We start from the raw sequence: 22,994 nt of genomic DNA on the forward strand, positions 1-22,994 counted from the left end.
AACCAGGGATTCACACAGAAAGCAGAAGCAGTGGTGCGTGAGGGGCACAAAAATAGTTTTCTGCGCTGCAACTACGTTGCTTTATTTACTACATTGCCCCATTTACTGGGGCACGTGCCCCCTTAATTGGGTCTAGCGACACCCCTGGTGAGTCTCCTGCTCCAGATGCTCTTGTGAGTCTCCCTTTTCTGCTTGTTGTGTGTTCATTAACTACAGTTTAAATATCTGCCACAAAGAAGACATCTATCTAACTATCTATGCCCACCTCCACCCCCTTCCTCTTGGAAGGACATCTATTTACCACCTGACCAGCCATTCAATATTTTACCCATCTATCAAAAAAATACCTAACCAGACCATCAGTTTGCAGTCATTGCTGAGGTGTGATTCCCATTTCTCCACATGCCCCAGTCTAATCTGCAAAAGACAAAAACAAGACTAACAGAGCTCTACTGGCTGATCTCCAGCAATAAACCAAATGTTCTCCAGTGTTCTCCAGATAAATATTCACCATTGTGCTTGCGAGTCTCCCTCTTCTGCTCCACTCCGAACCTGCAAAAGACAAAGACAGCCCAAACCAAACCCTACGTGCTGTTCTCCACCGATGCTCTTGTGAGTCTCTCTCTTCTGCCTGCTCTCTCTGTTACCTGAAAAAGAAAAACCTGACACAGACAAGGCATAATTAACCATCTATACCAACCACCACTCCTGTATCTTGGAAGAACGTCCACCCATGCACCCGTCAATCAGATTTTTTTTAAAGAAATTCCTGACCATCAATTTCCAGTCGTTGCTGAGGTGTGTGATTCGCTTTTCCTCCATGTGGTCCATTAAAATCTGCAAAATACAGTAGAAAGATGTCAAGTCTTTAAATAAACTTATTACATTTCTTTGGAAACTAACTCCATTGTTCAGTCAGTTCAAGCCATTTTACCTGCTTCCTGAGCTCCAGGTTTTCAAGTATATCTCCACCGTTCCCCTTCTGAGTCTCCTTCTGCTCCACTCCAACACCAAAAGACAAAAGCTGCGTCCCAAATGGCGCACTATACATTATGAACTTATACACTATGTACTTATGCACTGACACACTCAACAGTATAGTGTATGAATGTAGTGTCATTATTTAATAACCGCAAATTCAAACCGTTTCCCAGATGGTGTTTGACGGTTTCCAAATCAGTGAAACAAATGACCAAAATATCAAATAATATCTGGCATGAGTATAACCACATTCACCATCAGGAAGCCGCATAATCACTCTCGTAGGAGATGTTTGCTTTCATAATCCAAAATAAAGTACTGAAACTTAAGCGCCTGATAGCTCCACACCTTCCGCTACGTGATCAAAGCTGCGGCTGTTGAGTGTGTGACGTGTCCAACAGTGCACACTTCTCTTTAACGGGTAAATAAGTGCATCATCCGGGAATTTAAAGCGCACTTAATCATTTTAGAGTTTTCAGTGTGAAGGCACACTATATTTACTACAAAATAGCAAAGAATAGTGTAAAAATATGCGATTTGAGACGCACCTACAGACAGCACTGACAGAGCCCCACCAGCTGTTCTCCAGTATTTTTTAGATAAATGTCCACATATGCTCTTATGAGTCTCTCTTTTCTGCCTGCTCTCTCTCCATTACCTGAAAAAGAAAAACCTGACACAGACAAGGCCAAATTACTACCTATTCCCAACCACCACTCCTGTATGTTGGAAGGACGTTTATCGATTCACCCGTCCATCTGATTTAAAAAAAAATAAATTCCTGACCATCCAGTCGTTGCTGAGGTGTGTGATTCCCTTTTTCTCCATGTGGTCCATTCCAATCAGCAAAATACAATAGAAAGATATCAAGTCCATTAATTAATCTTGATTCCTTTCTTTGGAAGTTCCATCTACCATTGTCTCCAGTCTGGTTCTGTAGTAACACTAACCACTAGCCTCTTCGCTAGTAAAGAAAGGACTGAACTCCCTATACACCGTCAGTGTTGATTCTTAAGATATCGATTCACTTGCATCTCCTGTGTCTTCCATGTCTTTCCTAGTGTGATGTCTCCTGGTTTCTCGTCTGGTCTTCATCCTGTTTGTCATCTTTGGTATCCGTCTCCAGTCTCCAAGCCTGCACAGTCAGATATCCAATTTATGTTCATGGACTTATCATCTGTATCAATAAACTCACCTGCTTATACTCACCTGCCATCCTGTAAATAAACAGTGTTCATATAACTCCCCTGAATCCAGTCTCTTCTGACACTCGCTCTAAAAATTAAACTGAATAATTTTAAAATGTTTGATAAAGTTGACTCGATTCAACTTAAAAATGTAAAGCAGTACCTAATTTATTACGATGTACTTTTCATTACAGTTGTCTGTTTCTCTGTTCCTCTACATGCTCCGTGCCAATCTGCCAAAGAGAAAAAAGTCTTTAATTACTCTCAATACAGTTCTTTGGAAACTAACTCCATTGTTCAGTCTGGTCAAGCAGTTCTACCTGTTTCCTGAGCTCCAGGTCTTCCAGTATATCTCCAATGTTCCTCTTGAGAGTCTCAGGGGTGTTGCTAGACATAAAGCTCTACTGGGGCACTGGCCCCCCTCAACCGCAACGCAAATTATTTACCCACATATAAATAGCTACACTTAATATTTTAACTTAAAATTATATTACAAATAAATAAAAGTATAATTATTATACGAATATGATTCTAAATAAATAACAGAAATCAATCCAATGTAAAAACACAACTGGAGTGATATAAGATCTCCTAAAAAAATATTTTCCATGAATTTTAATAACATATGAGAATTCTAGAGAACACAAATCAAACATGTATAGAATTATTTTTTTGTCTGAGACCTGACTCTGATGGCTGAGAAATAATGTTACTAAGCCTAACTTCCCTGACTCATCATCTCTCCTTTGTGCTTCATACAGAAAATCATCTTACAGGAGCCATGTTTAGTCAAAACATTATCATCATATTACTGAAACATTAGTTCTGCCGACTTCCAAAACTTACTGAGTGCCAACATCACTGCATTAAAGGCTGTTACGCCGGTTTCACAATATACGAGTGGCGCATGTTATTTTCAGCATGTGTGTTAAACAACCGGGATTCACACCCGGAGCAGAAGCAGTGGTGCGTGAGGCGCACAAGAATGGTTTTCTGCACATATGCGTCAGTTTGTTTTCGATTAAACTACGTTGCTTTATTTACTACATTGCCCCATTTACTGGGGTACGTGCCCCCTTAATGGGGTCCAGCGACACCCCTGGTGAGTCTCCTGCTCCAGATGCTCTTGTGAGTCTCCCTTTTCTGCTTGTTGTGTGTTCATTAACTACAGTTTAAATATCTGCCACAAAGAAGACATCTATCTAACTATCTATGCCCACCTCCACCCCCTTCCTCTTGGAAGGACATCTATTTACCACCTGACCAGCCATCCATCCATTCAATACTTTATCCATCCATCCAAAAAATACCTAACCAGACCATCAGTTTGCAGTCATTGCTGAGGTGTGATTCCCATTTCTCCACATGCCCCAGTCTAATCTGCAAAGGACAAAAACAATACTAACAGAGCTCTACTGGCTGATCTCCAGCAATAAACCAAATGTTCTCCAGTGTTCTCCAGATCAATATTCACCAATTTGCTTGTGAGTCTCCCTCTTCTGTCTGTTGTGGTTCCATTACCTACAATGTAAATAACTGCCACAGACAAGACATCCATCTAACAATCTATGCCCATCACCACCCCCTTCCTCTTGGAAGGACATCCATCCATGCACCCATCCGTGTGTTTCCCTGTTTCTCCACATGCTCTGTGACAATCTGCCAAAGAGAAAGAGATCAAGTATTTAATTATTCTTACATTTCCTTTGAAACTAACCCCATTGTTCACTCTGATCAAGCAGTTCTACCTGCTTCCTAAGCTCCAGGTCTCCAAATATATCTCCGCCGTTCCCGTTTTGAGTCTCCCTCTTCTGCTCCACTCCAACCTGCAAAAGACAAAGACAGCCTCAACCAAACCCTACATGTTGTTCTCCACCGATGCTCTTGTGAGTCTCTCTCTTCTGCCTGCTCTCTCTGTTACCTGAAAAAGAAAAACCTGACACAGACAAGGCATAATTAACCATCTATACCAACCACCACTCCTGTATCTTGGAAGAACGTCCACCCATGCACCCGTCAATCAGATTTTTTTTAAAGAAATTCCTGACCATCAATTTCCAGTCGTTGCTGAGGTGTGTGATTCGCTTTTCCTCCATGTGGTCCATTAAAATCTGCAAAATACAGTAGAAAGATGTCAAGTCTTTAAATAAACTTATTACATTTCTTTGGAAACTAACTCCATTGTTCAGTCAGTTCAAGCCATTTTACCTGCTTCCTGAGCTCCAGGTTTTCAAGTATATCTCCACCGTTCCCCTTCTGAGTCTCCTTCTGCTCCACTCCAACACCAAAAGACAAAAGCTGCGTCCCAAATGGCGCACTATACATTATGAACTTATACACTATGTACTTATGCACTGACACACTCAACAGTATAGTGTATGAATGTAGTGTCGTTATTTAATAACCTTAAATTCAAACCGTTTCCCAGATGATGTTTGACGGTTTCCAAATCAGTGAAACAAATGACCAAAATATCAAATAATACCTGGCATGAGTATAACCGCATTCACCATCAGGAAGCAGCATAATCACTCTCGTAGGAGATTTTTGCTTTCATAATCCAAAATAAAGTAATGAAACTTAAGCGCCTGATAGCTCCACACCTTCCGCTACGTGATCAAAGCTGCGGCTGTTGAGTGTGTGACGTGTCCAACAGTGCACACTTCTCTTTAACGGGTAAATAAGTGCATCATCCGGGAATTTAAAGCGCACTTAATCATTTTAGAGTTTTCATTGTGAAGGCATACTATATATACTACAAAATAGCAAAGAATAGTGTAAAAATATGCGATTTGAGACACACCTACAGACAGCACTGACAGAGCCCCACCTGCTGTTCTCCAGTATTTTTTAGATAAATGTCCACATATGCTCTTATGAGTCTCTCTCTTCTGCCTGTTCTCTCTCCATCACCTGAAAAAGAAAAACCTGACACAGACAAGGCCAAATTACTACCTATTCCAACCACCACTCCTGTATGTTGGAAGGACGTTTATCGATTCACCCGTCCATCTGATTTAAAAAAAAATAAATTCCTGACCATCCAGTCGTTGCTGAGGTGTGTGATTCCCTTTTTCTCCATGTGGTCCATTCCAATCAGCAAAATACAATAAAGATATCAAGTCCATTAATTCATCTTGATTCATTTCTTTGGAAGTTCCATCTACCATTGTCTCCAGTCTGGTTCTGTAGTAACACTAACCACTAGCCTCTTCGCTAGTAAAGAAAGGACTGAACTCCCTATACACCGTCAGTGTTGATTCTTAGATACCGATTTACTTGCATCTCCTGTGTCTTCCATGTCTTTCCTAGTGTGATGTCTCCTGGTTTCTCGTCTGGTCTTCATCCTGTTTGTCATCTTTGGTATCCGTCTCCAGTCTCCAAGCCTGCACAGTCAGATATCCAGTTTATGTTCATGGACTTATCATCTGCATCAATAAACTCACCTGCTTATACTCACCTGCCATCCTGTAAATAAACAGTGTTCATATAACTCCCCTGAATCCAGTCTCTTCTGACACTCGCTCTCTAAAAATTAAACTGAATAATTTTAAAATGTTTGATAAAGTTGACTCGATTCAACTTAAAAATGTAAAGCAGTACCTAATTTATTACGATGTACTTTTCATTACAGTTGTCTGTTTCCCTGTTTCTCCACATACTCCATGCCAATCTGCCAAAGAGAAAGAAGTTTTTAATTACTCTCAATACAGTTCTTTGGGAACTAACTCCATTGTTCAGTCTGGTCAAGCAGTTCTACCTGTTTCCTGAGCTCCAGGTCTTCAGGTATATCTCCAATGTTCCTCTTGAGAGTCTTAGGGGTGTTGCTAAACATAAACCTCTACTGGGGAACAGGCACCCCTCAACCACACCGCAAATTATTTGACCATATATAAATGGCTACACTTGATATTTTAACTTAAAATTATATTACAAATAAATAAATGTATAATTATTATACAAATTTGATTCTTAATAAATAACAGAAATCAATCCAATGCAAAGACACAACTGGAGTGATATAAGATCTAATAAAAATCTTTTGCGTGAATCTCCAGTGTTCTTCAGATAAGTATTCACCATTGTGCTTGTGAGTCTCCCTCTTCTGTCTGTTGTGGTTCCATTACCTACAATGTAAATAACTGCCACAGACAAGACATCTATTCAACAATCTATGCCCACCACCACCTCCTTCCTCCACCTCCATGCACTCATCTGTGTGTTATCCTGTTTCTCCACATGCTCTGTGACAATCTGCCAAAGAGAAAGAGATCAAGTTTTAAATTATTCTTACATTTCTTTGGAAACTAACCCCATTGTTCACTCTGATCAAGCAGTTCTACCTACTTCCTGAGCTCCAGGTCTTCAAGTATATCTCCACCGTTCCCCTTGTGAGTCTCCTTCTTCTGCTCCACTCCAACCTACAAAAAACAAAGACAGCCCCAACAAAACCCCATGTGCTCTTCTCCAGCATTTAGATAAATGTCCACCAATGCTCTTGTGAGTCTCCTTCTTCTGCCTGCTCTCCATTACCTAAAAAAGGAAAAACCTGACACAGACAAGGCCTACTATCTATACCAGTGGTTCTCAAAGTGTGGTACGTGGGCTTTCTTTTAGTGGTACGCGGAGGAATCACTGAACAATAGTTAAAAATATATGAACACTTTTTTTTACCCTTTGACGTGTATGATAACACCAATGTGATCAGCCTTGGCAGTTCCCTGTACTGTATGATGACACCGTTGTGGTTAGTATGTTTAGTACATCACATCATCAGATGCCAAGAATCTAAAAGACTGTGGAGCTCTCGAGCAGATACGCGCTACAGTGAAGTGCTTTTGCAGATCAGTCCTGCTGGCATTTCAGTCACTGCAAACTCAGGAATTTGCCAAAGCTGCATCATTGTTAACATGTTAACGTGTGTGTTCGTAGTTGCGTAAAATAATTTGTGTTTTCGATATATAGCCTAAAGACATTTGTTTTGTAAATAGCCTAGCGGTGTAGCTTTTGATTTAGTTTATTCCCTCAGATTTAAATGAATCTGGATGTGACTCAAATGGTGTTGGCCGCAGAACATAGACTCAAGCAAATTTGCCATGTTTGAAGCTTGAAGAAGCACAAAAATTAAAGTTATTAAAGTTACTCTGTCTGTGTGCGCAAACGAAGCACCTGCTAACCATACCTGAGTCGGCCTAAAAACAGTGGTCTGATACACAGTTTACACATGCTCCATGGTTTACTTAAGATATGATCTCAATTCCAGCAAATCATGGAAAAGCTGCACGATTTAATTGATAAATCACATATGATTTGGTCAAACAGTGTATTTATAATCACTCACTGACTTTTTGACACACACACTGTAAATGAAGTGCTGTAAGCAAATCTCATCTCTCATTTAAATATGTAATTGTGAATCATATATTTAAAACACAAGTTCATGTTTAGATTTTAAGGGGAAGATCGGGGATAGTTGTAACACTTCCAATCTCTACAACCAGGAACTAGTTACAAATCAGTTAATTCACTTCACATAGGCTCATATTAGTCCTCATAGCACACAGGAAAATTTTGAGTCCTTTGACAGACACAGCAGATAGACATGCTACATTTCAGCTACGAAAGTAATATATTTAACTTTAATTGTTTTTGAGATAGCATGGCCTGCTTTGTAGTTAAACTCATGTAATTTGTGTGTCTGTGTGTGGATATATTTAATCCACATTGTTGTTGATAATGTTTTAACTGTAAAGAGAACAGATTTATGGCTACAAGACGCTGGGTCAGTTGTAATAAACCCTTGCTAATAACATCAGTGAAATGTCTCCACCAACCCCAAGCAGATTTAAACTGTTTTTATCTGATGTAATTTTAGTATTTCTGTAGCTCCTGAAAGAGAAAGAAGTCAAAGTAGTTTGAGTTGAGTGTTTGACCTCTGTGGGCTCATGAAGCCTGCACACACAAATAGTGTTCAATCTTTGAAACTGATGCACATTTGCACATTTTATTCAACTTTGTACCACAGACACACACAAACTACACCGAAAGCTCAATGTTGAATAAAAAGCTTTCAAATCCTTTTTTTGGTCATAATTCTTGCTTTATAATGTTACATCTCACCACGGATGTGTTACAACTAACCCAGACTGTGGGCTGAATGGTACAACTCAAGATCTCAAAGATATATAGAAAAATATAACAGAAGTACAACTATCCCTGGTCTCCCCCATATGGTTTATATATATGATATGAATATGATGACATAAATTTATGAGGTCCAAGCTACATTTTAATGAATATAGACTACTATATGCTAATACTTTACCTTTAATTACAGCATTTTATTTATTATTTACTTTTTACGAACAGTACCGATTTTAATAAACTTTTAAACACATTTTTATATAATTGTAAGCACAGTACAGTGTTAATGTTCAAACTATTTATGATGTTTAAAGTGGCTGACATTATTGTAAGAATAAATCTGCCTTGTTTTGGAAATGTTCAGAGCTGTAGCTGATTAATTAGGCCTACTACGCTACTATATTTCGATGCTAGTAATTAGGTGCCACTTGGAGAGACAAATTCTTTCTGAGGTGAAAATTTTGAGAACCACTGATCTATACCAAACACCACCTCTTCATCTTGGAAAAGATGTCCATCGATGCACCCGTCCATCTGTTTTTTTTTTTTCCAGAAATTCCTGACCATCCAGTTTCCAGTCGTTGCTGAGGTGTGTGATTCTCCTTTTCTCCATATGGTCCATTACAATCTGCAAAATACAATAGAAAGATATGAAGTCTTTCATTTATATTAATACCATTCTTTGTATGTTTCATCTACCATTGTCTCCAGTCTGGTTCTGTTTTAACACTAACAAATAATATTTCACAGCTATAAGAAAGTACTGTACAAGATGACAATCTATAAACTTAGTTAATAGATAAATGTGTTACAATAATTAGTAAAACTGTAAATAAAACAATCAAAAGCTACAAATGTTGAACAGGCCGACAACATAAACTACTAATAAATAATACAACAGTAATAGGAATGTGTTAAAGCTGACAGCATACAAATACATTATAACAGATCAATTTATCTGATGATATATCAAATAACAATCTGCTAATGTTTAATTAGATAGTAATATACAAATAAAGCATACAAACAAACAAAAATATTGTATCTGTCGGTCTATCAACCTAAGAACATAACAAATAGCATTCTACGACTATAAATAAGCTACTGAAGATTACAATAAATGAAGTAGAAAATAAATAAATATATTTAAAGTCATATAATTGACAAGTCGACAATATACTGTAACTTTAGCCATCTCCAATTCCAACCAACATTCAGTACAATCTACAGTCTAACCGAAAAAAGACGTGGAAAAACTAGTATAATAATCTGAAGCGATACGACAGAGAGAAATACTAAAATCTTTAGTGTCCTTCAGCAAAAACACGTCAAAACAACCAAATATAATAACCTAAACTGAGACTTTAAGAAAGATCTTCACATACCGCTAATGTCCGCGATGGTTAGACACTAACTGCAGCTCTCACTAGCTTCTCAACGTCATCGACCGTTTTTCGAACGCGTTCTTTTTTTGGAACGCCACTGACTTTGGTAACCACAGCAACGCCACCGCGCTGCCACATTTAAACACCTTAAAGGTGCAGTGCGCGATTTCCGTGAAGCACTGTAGACAATAATAATAATAATAATAATTCTGTTAAGAATTTGGGTCCCTGTAACGCTATCTTTTGAGTATATAAATAATAGCAACTTTGATTCTCAGTTTGACTAAGTTTTGTATGTTTATATTCAATTCAATTCAATTAAATTCACCTTTATTTGTATAGCGCTTTTACAATGTAGATTGTGTCAAAGCAGCTTCACATAAAAGGACACAGTAAATAGGAACAGTGTAGTTCAGTTTGTAGTGTTTAAGTTCAGTTCAGTTTAGCTCAGTTCAGTGTGGTTTAATAATCACTACTGAGAGTCCAAATACTGAAGAGCAAATCCAACAATGCGCAGCTCTACAGATCCTGAACCATGCAAGCCAGTGGCCAAAGCGGAGGGAAAAAAAACTTCACTAAATGGCGAAAGTGAAGAAAAAAAACCTTGAGAGAAACCAGGCTCAGTTGGGCACGACCATTTTAATTTCTCCGCTGGCCAAACGTCTTGTGCAGAGCTGCAGTCTCAGTGGCGGAGGCTGGAAGCTGGCCTCAGCGAAGACTCGTCTGTCTCTGGAGCGTCACAGGAATCAGTCTCATGTTCCACTCCTCCATGACCACCACAGTAGCTGCTCAGGATACGGCCTGGTCCAGGATATGGAAACCTTGGGATCATCTCGTCGTTGGTCTTGGATCGAATCAGTGACTCTGCATAGTCTGAGGGCCTCGGGAAGAGTATCCCCAGGTGGAAATGGAGAATAAAGAAAATAATTAGCGTAGCTGCTGTTCATAGTGTAAATAAACAAGATGCAGAACCTGTGTGGAAGCCCACTAAGTGGTGCACTGAGTGTATGCTTTACTGAACAGATTCTGTTCTGCATATACGTCTTATTTTTCAGGCATATTATAGTAATCTGTTTCTAATCTGTATGTAATCTCTAAAAAATAAAATGTAGTTCAGTTTAAGCCACCAGAGCTACGTAGCCGTTGCTCTGATTTGTCAACGTGGCCGCCATCTTAATCCATATAAACAGACGCAACTGAACGGAGGAGCTGCTGTTTTCTCGGATATAAAGTACAATAACGCTTATTTTTATTATCTGATTATAATTTTATGGTGTGAAAAAAAACCAGTTACCCAGAAGTAAGAAATTCTTAAACTTGTAATGTATACTTTATGGTATAAAGATATGTATTATAAATAAATGTATCTCCTTTACCAAAAATAGTGCTGGAGTCCTCTTATTTAGTACAGTTTTTTTTTACAGTTAACAAAAAAAGTTTAGAAAAGGTAATAAATCACACATTGTTATAATAATACAAATTCTATACAATAATGTATTATAAAAAATGCATTATGTGAAAAGATTAATCCATAATAGCAAATAAAATATTAAATAGGATGTGTGTACTATGTATAATTAAAGCTATAATTCGAGCCTGAATAATACTAATACACAGGTCCGAGTAGAGCAATAAGTGATTTAAATATATGTAAGTGTATGTATGCTGTATTGTATGTTATGCCAAATATAAATTTATAAAATAATTTTCATAATTCCCAGAGACGAGGTTTACTCTGCGCCGATATAAACAGCCCCAATAAGCAAACAATTCAGGTATATTACTCAATTTCATATAGAGATATGACAGCAATGCAGGACTGCGTGACCGGATTAAGATGGCGGCGGCATTGACGTCCTATTCAGGCAGGGGTTCATGAGGCGTCTAGCTATAAATGTCTATGGTAAGGGCTATGAACAACTCGGTGATTGATTCAGTTGATTCGATGAAAGGTGTCGTTCAGTAACACTACTTAGGAGCAGACCTATGCTACACAAGTGTGAACTATTTTTAATAACAAATATGTATGTATTGCTGTCAACAAACATCTCGTTTCGACTTAAATGACTCACTTGAAAAGCGGCGCAATGGTTTCCTCGTCCGAAATGCTGATCTCAGCCGCACAGAAGTGTTTGTGTCCTCGTAAGAAACGTTTATGTCCGTCCTCGTGCCTAGAAGTGACTGCTCAAATAATAGCCGTGGATCTTGGCGTCAAACCTGCGCTGCTGTACGACAGTAACGGCGCCTCTCCATATCAGCTCCAGCTTTACCTCCATTCACTGCACGAGTCAGGAGTTGTATGCAATTCACTGCGGATAATGTCCATCAATGACAACATATTCATCATTAACCCTGACATTATGAAGTCTCACCTGGATGAACTGCTCGAAAGCAGGAGTCTACACCTGATTGATGTGTGTTCTTCCAGAAAACGCCCAGTCCTGTGTGCATTTGAGAAAAGTGCTGAGGAGATGGTCAGAAGTTTTTTGAAAGTCTTTATTAATAAGCTGGACTTGGTTGTGTTGGAAGAGGAGTTGTATAAAGACTGGAACTTGTGCACTTTTTTTGGGATCTTGTTAGGTTATCCTGCGTCCTACTGGTTTGACCAAACTAAGGGATTTGAGAACTGTCTGTGTATGACACCCCTGGTAGTGTGCACGGTTTGGGTCAGGTGGCAGATACATGAGATAAAGCAGCGCTGTTGTCTTTACTCATTCAGTGTCCCAGAAGAGCTGTGGTCAGATGTGCAGAGCCATATACAGCGCTGGACTGAGCATCTGAGAGAGAGATTTAGCAAACAGACTGTTCTGACTGACCTCTGCTTTTCTAGGGACACCGTTACTTTGCCCTGTGTGACTCTTTGAATAAACTTTGTTTTACTAGTATTATTTTGCCAGTGTCACACACTTTAATAATGTATCTTCTGAGAAAAGAAATACAAATGGGTTGTGTTGTTAATAAAACAGTTTTGACTCTGTCCAAAACAACATCCCGATGTCATTTATCTCAGAAATGTTATTTATTGCTATTTATTTATTTGTTTGTATTTTAAAAACTGCTCAAACTCATACTAAAATGATAAATCTGTGAGACTGTCAGCACAAATACACACTCACCGGCCACTTTATTAGGTACACCTGTGCAACTGCTCGTTAACGCAAATTTCTAATAAGCCAGTCACATGGAAGCAACTCAATGCATGTAGACATGGTCAAGACGATCTGCTGCAGTTCAATCTGAGCATCAGAATGGGGAAGAAAGGTGATTTAAGTGACTGTGAATGTGATGTGGCATGGTTGTTGGTGCCAGACGGGCTGGTCTGAGTATATCAGAAACAGCTGGTCTACTGGGATTTTCACACATGACTATCTCTAGGGCAGTGGTGCTTAACCCTGTTCCTGGAGATCGAACTTCCTGCAAAGTTCAGCTCCAACCCTGATCAAACACACCTGAACCAATTAATTAGGACCTGAACAGCATTTGGCAGGTGTGTTTGATATGGGTTGCAACGGAAATCTGCAGGAAGGTCGATCTCCAGGAACAGGGTTGGTCACCCATGCTCTAGGGCTTACAGAGAATGGTCTAAAAATGGGAAGATGGATGGATTATGGATCAAAATCTCGGAATATTTCTACTACCTTGTTGAATCTATGCCACGAAGGATTAAGGCAGTTCTGAAGGCCTGTTCTGTACCAAATAAAATGGCCAGTGAGTGTACATAACAATAATAAGTTGGAAGCAAAAACTATAAATACATCAAAATAATATATTAATATATATACACAAATCAAAAACAGAAAAAGTTAAGCATTAAAAATAAGACAAAAGCGTAATACATTTTGTATATTAGAATATGTCCTTTATATCCTTTATTCTTGAGTAAAATCTCTTCATTTATGTTCATCTGATGACATATTAGAAGTCTCCATGTAAGGATCACAGTGGAGCCCCAAAATACTAAGTCTTTATACTTGGCTACAAACATTCAAACCACCAGGTTTTACATGATATCTCTATATTACCAACATTGTACCCATTTACATAATAAGTATACACAGTACAAACACAATTATGTAACTTTTAGTTTGGGTGCGATTAGTCACGATTAATCATTGAATTTTTAACTGTCACCTGCATTTTGTTATGCTTTTTATTAGGGATGCTCCGATCAGGATTTTTGGAGTGGATTCCTCATCATGGTGTCGGCTGATACAGAGTACCGATTCCTCGTCATGTTGATCGGCTGATACAGAGTACCTATTCTGATGCTTTAAGCTTTATATAAGTTTAACATTGCATAAAGCACAATTTCCCTCTAAGTATGATACTTGCGTGGAGATCATTTCTTTACTAAGAGAATAAATTAAGGATGTTGCATATAATCCCATCTCTTATAAACATTTAGTGTGGACACGTCATGGTCAGGGGTGTCATGGTGGCACAGTGGGTAGCACGATCGCCTCATAGCAAAAAGGTTGCTGGTTTGAGCCTCGGCTGGGTCAGTTTCTGTGTGGAGCTTGCATGTTCTCCCCGTGTTCGCGTGGGTTTCCTCCGGGTGCTCCGGTTTTCCCCACAAGTCCAAAGACATGCGCTATAGGTGAATTGGGTAGGCTAAATTGTCTAGTATATGTGTGTAAATGAGAGTGTGTTTGGGTGATTCCCTGTGATGGGTTGCAGCTAGATAGGCATCCGCTGCGTAAAACATACGCTGGATAAGTTGGTGGTTCATTCCGCAGTGGCGACCCAGATTAATAAAGCGACTAAGTCGAAAAGAAAATTAATGAATGAACGTCATGGTTAGAAGCAGCTTTACAGAAAATAATAAACAGATAAAAAATTGGTTAAGAAAAATGACTAACTATACAACTGAATCATTGCAAATGACGGAAGAATAATTCAACTTTCCTCAATGAAAAAAAGGTTTGGAGTGCATATTTGATACATAAGAGGCTAAAATGCATCTTCCTCTGCTTGTAAACTTGTAAATAAACACGGTTCATGTGATCGGTCAAATTAGCGAGTACCAAATGAGTCATAAAATAAGATTATCGCCCGATATCGATCTCAGGCAGATCGATCGTAGCATCCCTATTTTCTTTATAAATAAAATCACTTCAGTCAATTTTATTTAATGCAGACATCAAAATATGACATCTTGACATGCTGCATTTGCTTGAATTTATATAGTCGCAAAGTGTAAATACGTCAAATATGTAGTTAGATCTATATCCAACTTATTCTGCATTTATAAAGTATATCAAGTAGGACAATAAAAACTACATAGCAAATCTGCTTGATTATGGGTCACAAAATGCATATTATAATCTAATAATCTGCTAAATGCAACGTGAAGATATGAACATATTATAACATGACATCAGTTGCTGCTTTGTTTGTATATTGATCAGCGCTTTATTTGCACAATTAATTTAACTTCATTTTTATTTGTGTCAGACACAACACATGATAAACACTTTTACAGTGTTTCAGTGCATTTAAAAACATTCTGGTTCATTCACTAATATATAGAAATATATAATAGTCAATCATCTTTAACGTAACTACCATTATTACACAAGATCAAAACACATCCCCATCAGATCCTTTCGAATTTCAACATGATCATCGGTGTTTCCCATATTTATTCTTCAGCAGTAAGTGTTTACATTTCAGAAATATTCTATACGAGGAAATGGATCTGAACCCACTTCATAAGTAATAAACACATAAAATATTCAACTAAACTCTTAGTGCAAATGACGGATTCTGCATCACACTTTGACCTCATATAACTTCATGTTTTTGGAAAGCTAACTAAAGTAATGGTTTAACTTGAGGTAGGAATCTGCTGTATTATGCAAGAAGCCTAGAACCAAACCAAATCTATACTCCAGTAATCTTGAGGATTTAATGTTAATGGCTTGAGTTTGTCAGGAGAGTTTAATGGCTGGCAGCACTTCTCCACATCGAGCACTCACCCTGATGTCAGTCAGATGATCAGCTCGTGTAGCTCCAATATTCACAATGGCTATCGGGAGTTTTCTTTCACTAGCAGCGAGGAGAAAGCGGTACCCAGAAAACACCTGAAGAAGTGGAAACCAGATGCTTTTACTTTTCCAATAGTCAGGGAGGAAGATATCAGCATTATCCGAGTCAGAGATACTCATTAACTAGTTAACGCTAGTCAAACACACCTGAATCAATGACTTTAACATTTCCATTTTTTCTTTTATTTTAAAATTGCATAAAAGGAAATGACTGGATTTAGGATGTAATTCTAATGTAATATATGTTGTGTCTAATGTAGTTTAAGCTTTGATACTCATTAACTAGTTAACTTTAGTCCTAAACCAACTACTTTGACTGTGAAACATTTCAGGGTGTTTTTCTTTTCATTTTTAAATTGCGCAAAATGAAATGACTGGATTTAGGATGTAATTCAGGTGATTAGAATACACGCTCATGTTTAGTATTTAGCTCCTATTTTTACTAATGTTTAGATATTTTATTACATCAAGTAAAATCTACAAATTTTGCCTTTGACACTAGAAAATATAAATAAAAATAGATATAATGACATTTATTCATATTATTTTTTATCTTGTTTCAAGTAACAATAAAAAAATAGTTTAAAATGCTGATGATGCTGGTAATATCCTGTTTATTTATTTATGTTTTAATGCCATATCAGCAGCATTGGTTATATTGATGGCAAAACCTAAAATAATGTACTTAATATACAATAATGTGAAAAATTTAGGACACCCCATGAAAGCCTGGGTATTTTGTAAGGGTTTTTAATATATAGTTATTTAATCTGAATTTTAACATTACTGAAAGAATAAAGTATTACAACTAAACAAATAAAACTGAAATAACAATATTTTTATTTAAATTTAAGATTTAATTTTACAAAAATGCATTTTCTAACTGAGGAAAAAGGTAGGGCACCTCACATTTATTCACACTTAAAATGGCTCAAATCACAGACATGTGTACCACAATAGGTGCAAGTTATTAGTAAATCCTTACTCTACAATAATCTACAAGTGGTCATCCCCAGGGCCGGAATGAGAACATATTGGGCACTTAGGCTATAGCAAACCCAAGGGCCCCATTTATTTTTTCGCCTCACAAAAGTAGTTTTTTTTCGCTATTAATATTATTATTATTAATTTCCTAATTAATATAATTATCACATTTTCCACTATTTGATTATTTTAACTGTTTTATATTTCACTAAAGTATGCGTGGGCATACAAGCATACAAAATAATCAAAATCAGCCAAAAAACAACAACAACAACAACAAAAAAAAAAAACACATTTGCAAACTTCCTAAATAAGTGCTTAACAATTAAATAGGGCTATGTTTAAAAACTTTAAACATTAGCTGAGCAGAAATCTCTTAAAATCCTTGATTCCATTTTCCCATTTGGTCTTGCAATTACAGAAAGTTGGTGTTTTTTTCCTCAGATATACTGTCTGATGAAAGGCAGCACCGATATTTCATTGCTCTGGATTATTACTGTCGTTTTTTTTTATAAAAGGGGAAATTCATTCATTTAAAAGTCTGCTTTCTAAGTGGTTCGGCTAGATTTACTCTGCAACGATGGACCTCTCGATAGCTGTTGTGTAGGCTATTTGATGTGGTTGCTGTCTCAGTTATATTATTTGAGGCAGGATTGCGGCCAAGACAGCGATTAGTTATGAGTCTTTTAACATTTACAGAATGATTCCGCCTATCCCGGCTTCTCTTACTGCACGTTAATATAATGAATACTGTTTGAATAAAATTTTTTGTTCTACAATGCACTTGGTTAGCCTACCTTTAACAGGACCGTTCTTGCGCCAGAACTGAAATAAGGAACCGTCCTGGAAAAAAAATCTGGTCACCCTTACTGGGGACTAAAACAGGGCTAATGGAAATACAGATTGGGCTACAGCCACTAGTTTAGCGGCGTCATTGTTTTGAACAACAGCGAACTGAAAAGAATTCTTCACTTTATCGGCATAGGGCAAAGAGATATTTCCCACGTCATGGTGCAGATGAATTGTTCAGCCAATCAAGGGCCCCATCCTTTCGCAGGCCCTAGGGCTTCAGCCCCATCTATGGGTGTTAATCCGTCCTGGTCATCCCAGCCAGTTTACCCCGAGAACAGACCGCAAGATGCTAAAAGAGGTCTCCAAAAACCCTAAAATGTCTTCACAAGACCTAAAGCAGGCTCTGGCAACTGTTGATGTGAAAGTGCATGCCTCTACAATCAGAAAGAGACTGCACAAGATTAACTTGCATGGGAGGTGTGGAAGAAGGAAACCTTTGCTTTCTAAGAAGAACATAAAGGCCAGACTGAAGTTTGCCAAAGAGAATGCTGACAAAGACCAGGACTTCTGAAATAATGCTTTTTTTTGACAAATTAGTCAAAAATTGAATTATTTGGACACCAAAACAGACGACATGTTTGGCGTAAACCCAACACAGCATTCCAGGAAAAAAACTCATACCAAACTGTTAAGCATTAAGGTGGAAGTGACTATCTGTCCGAAAATTAAAGCTGAAACGAAACTGGACCATGCAACATAACAATGACCCAAAACATACCAGTAAAATCAACAAAGGACTGGCTGAAAACTAAAAAATGGAGAGTCCTGGAATGGCCAAGTCAAAGCCCAGATCTTAATTCCATTGAGATGCTGTGGGGTGACTTGAAATGAGCTGTACATGCAAGAAACCCCACAAGCATCTCACAGTTAAACGAATTCTGCATAGAAGAGTGGGCTACACTTTCCTCAGACTGATGTCAGACACTGGTAGATGGCTACAAGAAATGTCTCGCTGCAGTTATTTCAGCCAAAGGGGGTAATACTAGCTATTAAGGGGTAGGGTGTCCTAACTTTTTCCTCAGTTAGACTAAGCATTTTTGTAGAATTACATTAACAGAAGATCTTGAAAAGATCATATAACATACACTCATATCAGTTTCTTAACAAACAATCATTGTACAAAAATAAATAAATAAATCAAACATACAAATTGCAACAACACTGAAAAGAGTCATATACAATCTTTTAGTTTTAGATTAGATTAAATATTCTAATTTATCCTATCCTGTTCGAAAAAGAAGAGATAAACATTAATTCATTCTGTGATAAAAATAAACGTTTTTATGTTGTAGTGCAAATAATGAAACATTACCAACCTGAAGAGAAGATCCAGCAACAAGCACAGCATCAGACTCAGCCAGCTTGTTATGCACAAAGTGAACTGTAGTCCGGTTGACCACATCCCCAAAGAAGGTGACCTCAGGTTTGAGAACACCACCACAGGCGTCACAAGCAGGCACTCTGAAGTTCAGCACCTGCTCGTCCTCCAGAAACACATCTCCATCTGGAGCCACCGCACATGCAGTGGCTTCCCAGCTGGGGTTCAGGGCTGTGAAACGCTTCTGAAGCTCAGCACGTGGAGTCAGTCCACCACAGTCCAAACACACAACCCTACCAGCAGGAGAAACATCAGAGGACGGACACACAGAGCTCTTTTTTTTTAACTCTATAATCAAATCAATGAAGTTGATTAATGTTTCATAACACATTATGCAATATTGACATCTATTGAATCAATGCTCAGTCAAACTGAACAACATAATTGTTCTTTATTGTTGGAACTGTTATGAATTAAGTCATAGGAATTAAATCGTTGACTTAGTTTTGCAACATTGACACTAGGAAATATCAAAGGAATCGAATGGAACCGAATCAACATGGAGCTGAGCTCAATATGGTTTCTTCATTGATGAATTTTACAACATTGACACTTATTTGAATCTGAACTGAATCAGCATTGATAGGAGCTGACTAACATTTCAGGGCATCCGCTGTGTAAAACATATGATGGACAAGTTTGCGGTTCATTCCACTGTGGTGACCCCTGATTAATAAAAGGACTAAGCCGAAAATAAAATAATGAATGATGTTCATCAACTTCATGTTCTTCCAATCCGTTAAGATCTTCACTTATCCTCGGAACACAAATTGAAATATTTTAGACCAGTGTTTGTCAACCATGTTCCTGGGGAACCACCAGCACTGCATGTTTTGGAAGTCTCCTTTGTCTGTCACACACATTGCAGGTCTTTCAGTCTCTGCTAATGAGCTGATGATCTAAATCAGGTGCATTTGATTAAGGGCACATGCCCAATGTGCCCTGGTCCTGTTTTAGACAAAACCTGAGAGCTCTCTGACCCTCCAGCAACAGCTACAGTCCTGAGATTTTCAGAGTCCAGAAAAGAACCAAAAACATCAACAAAACATTCTGTGTTACTTCAACAGTTCCAATCTAATCATATGAAGTAAAAAAAAAAAATAGTTTGCCAATTAAACCACAAAAACGCCTTTGTTCAACTATGTCTTCCATGTCAGATTGAGGTGCACGTTTACTATGGGAAATACTACCCTTGAGTGTTGCACTGCTGATTATGGGTAAACCTGCACCAGGTCCTGACACAGAAAACACAGACGATTAAAGTCAATTTCACAGTTTGTTTTGGCACACAAAAATGCTCTTGGAGCATTATGTGATTACAATTGGAGTCACATAGAGTGTTTTGACAAGGTTTTGTTTCCTGTTCTCAACTTTGAACAGCTCTCGATTGTTGCCGTTTATGCAGGGACAGAGAGCTCTAGGATTTCATCTAAAATATCTTCACTTGTGTTATTAGATGAACAAGGGTCTCAAGAGATTGGAACAACATAAGCGTTAGTAATTAATAACAGAAGTAAAAAAAATTGGGTAAACTCTTTAAGCTTAATAATAGCACTATTTTATTTGATAACTAATTTTATGGATCATATTAATTGAAGTCGCATTCATTATTCTGTTATTTTCTTCTTCAGTACACAAGCAGTGGTGGAAAGACTACTTAAAAAAAAAAAAAAAAAAAAAAAAAAAAAAAAATCACACTCAAGTAAAAGTACCACTACTTGCCCAAAAAACTGTAGTGCAAGTAGAGTAAAAATATCTGTTGTAAATATTACTCAAAGTATGAGTAAAACGTAGCCCTTTTAAAAGTACTCAAGAGTAGCGAGTAGTGGGTATTCCACTGTGAAAGGCTGATGCTTTACATGAAATTTGTGTAGGAATGTGTAAACATAACATTGTGTATTGCATTTAATCCTCCTTTAAGGACATCTTCTTGGACACTTTTAATGCTTCCAAATGGTTTGCTGCATTTATAAAAGTGCTCATATCTTCAGGTAGTTCAGTATGATGCGATTTACTTTCTATGTGCGATTTGATTGGACAGAAATCACAGGATTGATTTTTCTACTTAGCCAATCCAATAGACAAGAAAAAAAAAGTAGTGACTGCAGGTTGAAGGAAAGTAGTGGAGTAAAAGCACTAAAAATGTACTCAAGGGAAAGTAAAAGTACAGATTTTTAAAACTACTTAGTAAATTACAATTCCTGAAAAAAAATCCTTGATTACAGTCATTTGAGTAGTGGTAATTTGCCATTTTACACTGTATAAAACTCCACAGAATCAAAGATTGATTGTCTCTGTTAACCGTCTTACCTGTGTGTGGATCCGTGAAGTTCAGTCAGTCTCTGTTGTCCAGCCTTTAAATGTAAGGCGTCTACATTCTGAGTCACAAGCCAATGCAGTTTTCCCTTTTCTTCCCAGTCCCGTAATGCGAAGTGTGCCGAGTTAGGCTGGTGAGAAGAAAACTGTGGCCAACCCACATAATTTCGTGCCCAGTACCTCTGTCTAGATTTCTCACTGCGCACAAACTCAGAGTGTTGCATAGGCCGTCTGTTAGTCCGTGCGTACAGTCCCACTCCCTCTGACCTGTAGTCTGGAATACCCGATTCAGTGGAAAGTCCGGCACCGCTTATTACAAACAGACGAGAGGATTGTGATATAAAGGCCTGGAGCTGTTCCAAAGCACTGGAGTCAAAGGAGCCACTCGCAGGAACAAACTGTTGTACACCAGCTTGTATCGTTGAAGCACATCTTCCCACTGCCACAGGAGGAGGCAGGAATCTGCATGACAACAGCATCTACAGAGCTGTTCACCCAGCAGCAGATAAAAGCAAACTACAGTATGTTAACATAAATGTCAATAAATACATAAATGTTACAATAAATGTCATGCAAAATGGTTTGTTAACTATGCAATAAAATTTAGAAAGTTATTTGTATAGTATATGCCACTGGGCCTATGGAAAACTGTTCCTTTATTTTGTTTGCTCGATCAGAATGGACACTTGGTGACTTTTGTCATATTAGATATGAGAATAGACCAAAAAAATCATGGATGTAATTTGGATATACTAAAAGGTTATAAAAAAAAGTTACGTTTCAACTACAAGGTTAAAAAAAATCTGACAAGACTGCAAAAATTTTAATTTGCTTTCAAAAATGAATAAAAAAAATTACATGCCACAAGTTTTTATTTTTAAATAGAACCATTTACAATTAAAATAAATAGACGTTCAACTCTTCTGTAATGTGAAATGTTGCTCGAAAAAAATACAAATACAGCAATAGAAAACATTGCAGTATCATAGTATCATAAAATCTCCACAAAATTCTAAATAGTAATTAAAATATTACTTGAATAAAATAAAATGTTTTAATTTTTCTGTAATATTTTAATGTTTAAGCACCTTTTAAATGCAAGTAATCGATTTACAGCAATTGTGTCCATTTCACAACAAAATATCAGACAATTTTTATCAACAATATTTTAATAACACATCATTTGAATATGGCGCAAGGCTTAAAGTGTATGGAATTCACTGCATAGTAGGGCTGCACAATATATCGTTTCAGCATATCACAGATATCATAATGTGTGCATCTGCTATAGTCACATTGCAAGATATATAATGTTGACTCTGGATTAATTGACCAGGAGCTAACGAATTTTATCTAATTACTGGATTTACATGGAATTTATATAAATTATGCAAAATAAAATAAAAGTTTGACCTACTTGGAATGTTTGTCTTGTTTCTAGTCCAAATATCTACATTTTAAAGCAAAAACAAGATTATTTTACTCCACTGGCAGATAATTTAGCTTACGTTTGCATTATTTCTTCTAAAGTTGAAAACAAAACAATATTTTTACTTTAAGTTTTTTTTATATATATGAGCAGTTTCCAGTCTTATGGATATGACATTTGCAGTAAAATCTCAAAACATAAATCTACAGAGGAAGTATAGGTTAACATTATATTAAGACATCTCTTTATATTTTTCAAAACAACAAGCTACAGAGTTGTTGGAGCAGAAAA

The 22,994-nt window shown here is 37.4% G+C and overlaps 2 protein-coding genes and 2 long non-coding RNA genes across 7 annotated transcripts in view; 1 reads left to right on the plus strand and 3 right to left on the minus strand.

Moving 5' to 3' along the window:
• Window positions 1–308: 308 nt before the first annotated feature.
• On the minus strand, window positions 309–1,153 carry LOC130230966 (uncharacterized). The gene is made up of 3 exons (XR_008837988.1): window positions 935–1,153; window positions 512–837; window positions 309–417 (listed from the first exon to the last, which is right to left on the minus strand). It is a non-coding gene; the product is annotated as an uncharacterized LOC130230966 (long non-coding RNA).
• A 321-nt stretch (window positions 1,154–1,474) lies between these two features.
• On the minus strand, window positions 1,475–7,295 carry LOC130230967 (uncharacterized). Its single transcript, XR_008837989.1, has 6 exons — window positions 6,516–7,295; window positions 6,249–6,422; window positions 2,489–3,548; window positions 2,332–2,401; window positions 2,191–2,256; window positions 1,475–2,116 (listed from the first exon to the last, which is right to left on the minus strand). It is a non-coding gene; the product is annotated as an uncharacterized LOC130230967 (long non-coding RNA).
• Window positions 7,296–11,632: 4,337 nt separating this feature from the next.
• c6h1orf74 (chromosome 6 C1orf74 homolog) lies at window positions 11,633–12,666 on the plus strand. The gene has a single exon (XM_056460300.1). The coding sequence runs from the start codon at window positions 11,761–11,763 to the stop codon at window positions 12,559–12,561; it is 801 nt and encodes a 266-aa protein (XP_056316275.1). The 5' UTR covers window positions 11,633–11,760; the 3' UTR covers window positions 12,562–12,666.
• A 2,455-nt stretch (window positions 12,667–15,121) lies between these two features.
• sirt4 (sirtuin 4) overlaps window positions 15,122–22,994 on the minus strand; it is an 8,811-nt gene continuing 938 nt past the window's right edge. Inside the window, exons 2-5 of one of the 4 annotated variants that reach the window (XM_056460299.1) lie at window positions 22,692–22,724; window positions 21,269–21,761; window positions 18,897–19,191; window positions 15,122–15,780 (exon numbers count right to left, since the gene is read on the minus strand). In XM_056460299.1, coding sequence (XP_056316274.1) covers window positions 15,628–15,780; window positions 18,897–19,191; window positions 21,269–21,753 — 933 coding nt within the window. In that variant the 5' untranslated portion in view covers window positions 21,754–21,761; window positions 22,692–22,724 and the 3' untranslated portion in view covers window positions 15,122–15,627. Of the gene's footprint in view, window positions 15,781–18,896; window positions 19,192–21,268; window positions 21,791–22,691; window positions 22,725–22,994 lie in introns of all 4 variants that reach the window. The other 3 variants (XM_056460298.1, XM_056460297.1, XM_056460296.1) reach the window with 3 other exon arrangements.

This window comes from Danio aesculapii, chromosome 6 (genome assembly GCF_903798145.1).
Source record: "Danio aesculapii chromosome 6, fDanAes4.1, whole genome shotgun sequence".
NCBI classification, from domain to species: domain Eukaryota; kingdom Metazoa; phylum Chordata; class Actinopteri; order Cypriniformes; family Danionidae; genus Danio; species Danio aesculapii.